The sequence below is a fragment of the Bos indicus x Bos taurus genome, chromosome 17 (assembly GCF_003369695.1).
Source record: "Bos indicus x Bos taurus breed Angus x Brahman F1 hybrid chromosome 17, Bos_hybrid_MaternalHap_v2.0, whole genome shotgun sequence".
Lineage (NCBI taxonomy): Eukaryota > Metazoa > Chordata > Mammalia > Artiodactyla > Bovidae > Bos > Bos indicus x Bos taurus.
The window spans coordinates 163137-170890 of record NC_040092.1 but is presented as its reverse complement, the minus strand read 5'-3'; the positions used below and the strand labels follow the sequence as shown (position 1 = coordinate 170890).

Sequence of the window (7754 nt, the reverse complement as noted above, 5' to 3'; positions counted from 1 at the left end):
CTGACTCCTGTGAGCACACCATCAGCGAGGGATGCAGGGATCCTCAGGTCTTGTCAGTCTGTCGGGCCTGGGCTCCTGGCTCCTGTCTGCAGAGACAACCCGCCCCCCCCGCCCCCCACGGAGTCTTTTGATCTCCTGTGAGCACACCATCAGTGAGGGATGCAGGGATCCTCAGGTCTTGTCAGTCTGTCGGGCCTGGGCTCCTGGCTCCTGTCTGCAGAGACGACCCCCCCCCCTGCCCCCCACGGAGTCTTTTGATCTCCTGTGCTGGCAGAGACCCCCTCAAGTGAGCCAGGCTGAGGTGGAAACTCAGAAGCCCCAAGGGAAAAGGTTTCCTCCCCCAGCTTGTGCTGGAGTTCCAGCTTCCAGGCATTGATCTTTGTGACTCCGATGCTGGAGCCAGCTGAGAACAGCGGGGTGGTCCCGTGGTAAGGTCCTTGTCTGTCACCTGCTTGGTGCCAGGCCAAGTGGGAAGTTGGCTGTAGTGTGCAGGGCTGTCTCAGGTTTGACTGGGGTAGGTGGGGTCCCTACCTCAGGAGGCAATGAAGTGTGGTGAGGCGGCTAGATGGAGGGTGGTGGGCTGGGGGGTTCCCATGGGCTCTAAGTGCACTGGGCAAGGCCAGCAGCTGGCTGAGTCCGAGAGCCAGACCCTCACAGGGCTCGGTGCCCGCTGTGGGGTGCCTGGTGCCAACCCTGTGGCACAGCCTGGCAAGCAGAGGGCAGGCAGGGAGGGAAGACCTAGGTGGGCCTCCAGCTTAGTGACCTGCAGCACCCCTCCCCTGGCTCTTTTTAGGAAATGATTTCAACTTGCTACAAACTTGAAAAATGGAACAAAGAATCCAGTATCCTTCCCAGAGATCCAATCTCAACACCTTACCTAACCACAGTGAACATTTACAACCATGAAATTAGCATTGATACAATATTGTTACCTAATCTGCTGAGCTTTGTCCCACTAATAACCCTTGCCTGACCCCTCATCACACTTAGTTGTTGCTCCTCCAGCTCTAACGGCTCCCCAGTCTCTCTCTGACTTGAGTGATCTTGACATTTTTTGAAAAGCACTGGCCATTTTGGGGGTAGAAGGACCCTCCTGTGAGTTTGCCGGCTCTTTGTGATTACACATGGGTTTTGCCCTTCCGGCTTTAGTATGTCTTTCTCGGGAGGCCCTCCGTATGTCCCTTTACTGGCGTTTTTCCCTCCTTTTTTTTTTTTTTTAATCGAGGCATCTTGAAGACACAAACCGACACGTCTTTATCCGCTCTGATGGTGGACGTGCGCACCTTTGCTGGGGCGCCTGGCGGAGCGGTCTTCCCAATTGTCTCCTGCAAAGTCACCGCCTTGGCCTTGCAGCCAGGGAATGTTGGGGGGTGGCGCGGGGGGGGGGGGTGGTGCTCTGTAACGCCGTCAAACTGACGGGCCCCGCCCGGCCCTCGCTCTCGGCCCTCGCTCCGCACCGCCGGCTCTGGTTTGCAGGCGTCTCCGTGCCGGGGGAGCTCCCGCCTCGGCAGGGGCAATCCTGGCTCCTCGCGCAGGACCAGCAAGCCGAGAAGGGCCGGACAGCGGCGCCCTCCTGACTTTGGCCCCCTTATCGTTACGCTCACCGCTTTCACACGGAGAGCGTGGAGGTCGGCGTGCCTGCGGTCTCGCTCAGACCCAAGGCGCGTCCTGAGCTCCCGGCGTCCCCCGCGCTCCCTCGCTCCCGGCGTCCCCCGCGCTCCCCCCGTTCCCGGCGTCCCCCGCGCTCCCCCCGTTCCCGGCGCCCTCCGCGCGCCGAGACCCGCCCCGGCGGCGACCGTTAGCGCGGCGGAGGCCTCAGCGCCCGGTCGCGCCCGCGCAGCCGCGCCGTTCATTGGGTCGCGCTCCGCGGCCGCGAGCGCCGCGCGCCGCCCATTGGCGGTCTCCGCAGCCCGCCCGGCGGCTCCCCCAATGCGGGCAGGCCGCGCGCCGGATTGGCTGCGCGCGCCAAGGCCCGCCCTCCGCTCGCCGCGCGCGGCAGGCGGGTCCCGCCGAGCGAAGAGCGCCCGCGCGGCCCCTCTGGAGGGCGGCGGCGGCGGCGGCGGCCGGGCCGCGAGGCTCTGCGCTGCAGGCGGGCCGCGGGCGCCGGAGGTAGGTGCGGGGCGCGAGGGGCGCCCCGCGGCCGGGCGGGTGGGCGGCGCTGTGGCCTGCGTGAGGCGCGCCCTTCCGCTCCCGGGCCGAGGCCGCGGGGCCGGCGGGCGCGGGCGGGCCCGGCCACGCGGAATCCCCGTCCGCCTTTGTGAGGCGCCGAGGGCGCGGGCGCGGGGCCCGCTGGGGTCTGGGCCGGGGCCGGGGGCCGCCGCGCCGCTCGCTTTCCGCGCGGGCCGGCCCCGGGGTGTGAGGAGACCCCTCGTCCGGTGGGCCCGAAGCCATAAGGGGCTTTCGGGCGGGCAAGGTCCCTACCGCGGCGGTGCCGGCCCGGGACCCTGCCGGGCACGAGAGCCTGGGAAACGTGAGGAGCCTTCCGTCTTTTCCACCACACGCTCACGGACCCAGGGTCACGTAGACGATCGGGATGTGGTTTTGTCGTAACAATGACCCTGGGGTAGAAACAAGTGGAAGGTGACCACCTGTTGACAGTGGTCCCCGCCAGGTGTCCTCCGATGGACCTGGGTTGCTCAGGGTAGGAACTTGACTTGTTTGCATGCTCGCATGTGCCTCGGTTACCCGGCGCCCAGCCGTCCGGGCTAGGGCAGGGGACTGCTAGGCCCCAAATGCTAGGCGGGTGTCCTGTGTCCTGGCCGCAGACTGGACTCCAGTCCTGGGCGGCGGGTAGAGCGGGCCAGAAACCCTGCCGCAGGTGGTCACCCACCAGAAGGGGGGGGACGGCCAGTCAGCAGTGGCGCCAGTGAGTGTGGGATGCGAGGCGGAGGGAAGATGAGAAAAGGACGGGGTGAGGTCATTCTGCCGCTGGGTTGGGCGGGAGGCTGCAGCGAGAGGCTTGACGAAAGGCGGCAGCTACAGCACTGGACCTTTCGAGACAGCGCCTCCACGCCCGCCCAGCAAGTGGACCCAAGTGAAGGGCGCTGTCCGAGTGTCTTGGTTTTGCACTGTGCCGGGCCCGGGGGTGCCTGCTGCAAGCCTGCTGCTGGCTCACCGTCCACTTGACGCCCGGGTTTGCATCCGTGTGTGCCGTCAGCTGGAGCAGTAGCGATGGCGGGAGGGCCCGCCTCTGAGCCCGTTGTGGCCCCGGCCACCATGTGGGGCATGTCTCCGGGCTTTTATAATCTGACTGTGATCTCAGGGTAGGGAAGTGAGTCTTGGCTTCTTGTAGGATCTGCGCTCCCTTCCTTGGCGATCTCGTCCAGTCCCTGATTTTAACGCTGTCTCTCCTGAGACCTGCATGTCCGTCTCCAGCCCCGGCCTCCCTTCTGACAGCTGCATGCTTCTGGCTGCCTCTTCCACACCTCCACGTGTTACTTTGGTGCCAAGTAGCCGTGTCTAAACCTAGGCTATGATCTTCACCCGCCCGAACACTCCCCACGCTGCCTTCACCACCTCTGCGCGCGACACCTCTGTCCCTGAGTGTGGAGTCTCCTCGGTCTCCATGCACTCCTCAGGGCGGTTTCTCACCACCTCCAGCTTGACGTGCTGGTCCAGGCTGTCTGGTGAGCCTCTTTATTCGTTTCTTTGCTCTCACCCTTGTGCCTCCTATTATCTACCCACGTAGGGATTTTCAGGACACAGAGCTGTTCTTTTCAACCGTAAGTGTAATCCAAGGCAGTACAGACTGGAGCTACCTTACCTGGGTGGTAAAGCACTCCACCACCTTCTCGCTGTATGACCTTGAGCAAGTTGCTTAACCTCTCTGTCCTTAACCTTTTTCTCACGGTGCTGTGTGAGAACTGGTGAGTGATAGTGTGCAACGTGCTTAGAGCAGGGCCTGCCCGGGGGCTGGTCGTGACTGCTGACCTTGGATCATGTGACCTCACCGCTTGGACCCTCCCGTCCAGGGGCCTGTCTCTCGAGATAAGAGCCGGAGTCCTGGTCTCCTTACCCTCACTGCCCTGGCCTCTTCCCCCGGGCACACTGCTGTCATCCGCCACCCCGTGCTCCCACCCCGGGGCCTTTGTTCTTCTCGATGTTGCCTGGAATATCCCCTCCTCTGCCTTCAGGGGGTGTTGGCTGTGAGGCCTTCGCTGCCCACCTTTCCTCAGCTCCTTGCTTTGCTTTCTCTTGAACGCGTCTCAGTTTTTCTTAGTTGTTACTTGTCCGTCTCTCTGCTAACGTGTAAGCTCTGGGGCCGGGGGTTTCGTCTGTCTCCCGTCCTCAGCATCTGCAGTGTTTTGTGTGCGCCGCATGGAAGGCGTTGACGGGTGCAGATAGCGAACAGGGAAGGTCAGGAACGTGCTCGGGACAGCCTGCAGCGGAGCCCTCAGCCCACTGCTGCCCCGGGGCCCGGCGGCTCCCCAAACTCCAAGGACCACTTGCCGCAGCTCCCAGCCTGCACTCTGGGCACCTCTTCAAGGCCTCCCTTCATCAGGTTTCCTCGTTATCATCTTAGTTCTGTGCTTCTACACTGAGCTTCTCAGCCTCTGAACATGGCCGGAGGTGTCCCCGTCCTCTTCACGTCTTTTCTTTTAGCCTTTTTGGCCCCCAGAATCACGGGTGGGCTCTTGCTGGGGTCTTGGCAGACCTGCCTGGTGCCCAGGGCTTTGGTCCTGGTCGTGTCAGTGTTCTGTAGTGCTGGGCGTGCTGGCCTGCCTGTCTGAAATGAGCTTTCTTGGTGCCAGGAGACTGGCCGTGCCCTGCTCGGCGGTCCTCGTGCGTCCAGCGCCGCCTCCGTGGCCTCCCGGCCCCGTGTCCGTCACCACCTGCGTGCCCTGTTTCCTTGGTCCTTAGCGCTTTTGGCAGACGTGCCTGCGGGGGAGGTATTGTGTTCAGAAACATGAGGACACCTTGGGACCCGGGAAGTAGAAGACAGGTCAGTGGTTGCTGCCCTCTTGTTGATGCTGCTGCCCCCATCAGAGTAGGTGGTCAGTGAATAGTTGTTGGATGAATTGGTTACACCTAAACAAGTCTCTGTCTTTGATGTCCTGTCCCTCCACCGTAACCTCTTAAAACGTGTGGTGTCTGCTGTTTCCTGTCTGTCTGCAACCCGCAAGCCGCCCCGAGTGGTGTGCGCACGCATGTGTGTCTGCATCCATGTGCATGGCATGTTCGTGCGCGTGTCTGCACGGTGTGGGGGTGCGTGTGTGCACGTGCGTGCGTGTGTGCGCCTGCGTGCGTGTCTGCACGTGTTCTGCTCTGCTGGGACCTCCCTGCCGCGGCCCCTTGTTTGGACGCCCCGCCCTGCCTTCTCAGCCTGGTGTCTTCCCTCTGGCGCGAACTCCCCAGGGTTGCGTCCCCAGCCCTTTTCTTGGTCTGCCCTCGCTCTCTGGGTGGCCTCTCCTGTGGAGTGGGTGACCGCCTGGCTGATTCGTCCTGGTGGCCTCGGCCCCGTTGGCCGGGTCTGCCCAAAGGCTCCGAGCACCCTTCTCTGCGGGCCCTGCTTGCGTGTCCCCTGGGGAGAGGCCCTGTGGGTCCTTGGGGCTGCCTCGTCCTGCTCTCCGCCTCCACCCGCTCGGCATGAGTGTCCCCTGGGGAGAGGCCCTGTGGGTCTTCGGGGCTGCCTCGTCCCGCTCTCCGCCTCCACCCTCTCGGCAGTGTGGTCAGTTCTGTGTCCGCTCTTCTCGCGGGTGTGGGCCTCCCTTCTGTGTAGGGACTGAACTGTGGCCTGAGGGTACCTTCACCCTGGGCCTGCCTTCTGCCCCAGCATGGAGCCAGGCTCCAAGAGGCTGCCAGGACCCCCGTGCCTGGGCTCAGCCGGCCCCCGCAGCCTCTCCCTGCCCGCCCGGCCGGGCTCCGTCCCCGTGGCTCCCAGCGCTCCTCCTCCTGGGAGCAGAGCCATGCCCAGCCCGCCGCATCACTGCCCCTGCCCCCGTGCCCTGGGGTCCCGGGTGGCGGAGCCCCGGCCATGCCTCTGAGGCCGTAGTGCCGCAGAGCTGAGCGGAGGGCCGCCCGCTTGCCCTCTGACTGACCGGCCCGAGCAGGTGAGTGGACCCACATCACTGGTGCTGGATGGAAGCCACACACCCCCGTGTGCTGTGGAAGCTCACCACACGTGAGCCGAGCCAGGGGAGTGCCGCGGTGCAGTGTAGTAGAGGAGTTTTGGTTTTTTTAATCCTTTTTGAACCTAAGTATAATACGGTTTTTGTGTTTCTGAAGCTGGAAATACAGCGGACAATTAGTAAAATACTTGACTTAGGATTTAAGTTATAATTTAGGTTCTGAAGAAGGGAGTCAAGTTTGCCCGTTCTGAAGCATGGAAGGCGCCCTTCTCAGGCAGTGTCACTGGACTCTCGGTGCCGGGAAGCGGAGGCCTCGGTCGCTGTGTGACGGCGCCTTTACGTCTCTTTGCAGGTGGAGGAAGACGGGTGCCCCTTCGGCTCGAGGACAGACTCGCGTAGTCGTCAGTCATTTAAGCTGAGTGCATTGTGATTTCCAATAATTGAGGCAGTGGTTCTAAAAGCTGTCTACATTAATGAAAAGAGCAATGTGGCCAGCTTGACTAAGCCGCCAGCGTGCACAGCGCGGGCAGGACGCACCCGGGTCTCGACGGACTTGTGCATGTTAGCTGTCTAGAGTTATGTCAGGGTTTTAAAAACTCTGGTCTTTTAAAGTAGTCCTAACCACTGTACTATGGAGACATGTGGGAGCCCCTCTCCTCTCCCGCGCGAGCCCGCAGGAGGAGTGGCGATGGAGGACCGAGCTCGCCCCCTCCGTGCGCTGCCCCGTGGACAGTCTCCACCACCTCCCCTGCAAACGTCCAGTGATGCAGAGGTAATGGACGTTGGCTCTGGTGGTGATGGACAGGCCGAACCCCCTGCCGAGGACCCGCTCAACTTCTACGGAGCTTCTCTTCTCTCCAAAGGATCCTCCTCTAAGGCCCGCCTCCTCGTAGACCCGAACTGTAGTGGCCACAGCCCGCGCACAGCGCGGCATGCACCTGCGGTCCGGAAGTTCTCCCCTGACCTTAAGTTGCTTAAGGATGTAAAGATTAGCGTGAGCTTTACGGAGAGCTGCAGGAGTGAGGACAGGAAGGTGCTGTACACGGGAGCGGAGCGCGACGTGCGGGCAGAGTGTGGCCTGGCCCTCAGCCCTGTCATTGGGGACGTGCATGCTGGTCCCTTTGGCGGGAGCGTGGGGAACGGGGTAGGCGCAGGGGGTGAGAGTGCGGGTAAGAGGGATGAGGAACATGAGCTGGATCAGGAAAAGAGAGTGGAGTATGCAGTGCTCGATGAGTTAGAAGATTTTACTGACAATTTGGAGCTAGATGAAGAAGGCGCAGGCGGGTTCACGGCTAAAGCGATCGTGCAGAGAGACAGAGTGGACGAAGAGGCCTTGAATTTCTCCTACGAGGTATGTCGGCGTCCCCTCCTTTGGAGCACTGTTAGCAAAACCCAAAGAGAGGTGTTTGGGAGTTGCAGCATCTGTGGGAAGCCCATGTTGCAATGTTGCAGAGGAAAAAACCCACAGGAGGTGGAAAGGTCCATGCGGAAAGAGAGAGCCGTCAGGAGTCCAGGGGTCCCAGCTCTGCTAACAGATAGTTTGGCTGGCAGGTCTGCCTTGCACCCTTGTCTCCGCCGACTTGGAAGGACCTGCTGGTCACGAGCGTGTGCCTCGGCTGCTGTTTCACCCTGTTTGTTTTTCAGATGCTCGCGCACCACAGAGGCGCACCTAGGCCCCTGAGACCA

The 7754-nt window shown here is 62.2% G+C and overlaps 1 protein-coding gene across 2 annotated transcripts in view; it reads left to right on the top strand.

Moving 5' to 3' along the window:
• Positions 1-2021: 2021 nt before the first annotated feature.
• Positions 2022-7754, top strand: part of DGCR8 (DGCR8, microprocessor complex subunit) — an 18982-nt gene continuing 13249 nt past the window's right edge. The window contains exons 1-2 of one of the 2 annotated variants that reach the window (XM_027565978.1): positions 2022-2109; positions 6421-7419. In XM_027565978.1, the coding sequence (XP_027421779.1) occupies positions 6700-7419 (720 nt within the window). In that variant the 5' untranslated portion in view covers positions 2022-2109; positions 6421-6699. Of the gene's footprint in view, positions 2110-3679; positions 4943-6420; positions 7420-7754 lie in introns of those variants that run through there. The other variant, XM_027565979.1, reaches the window with a different exon arrangement.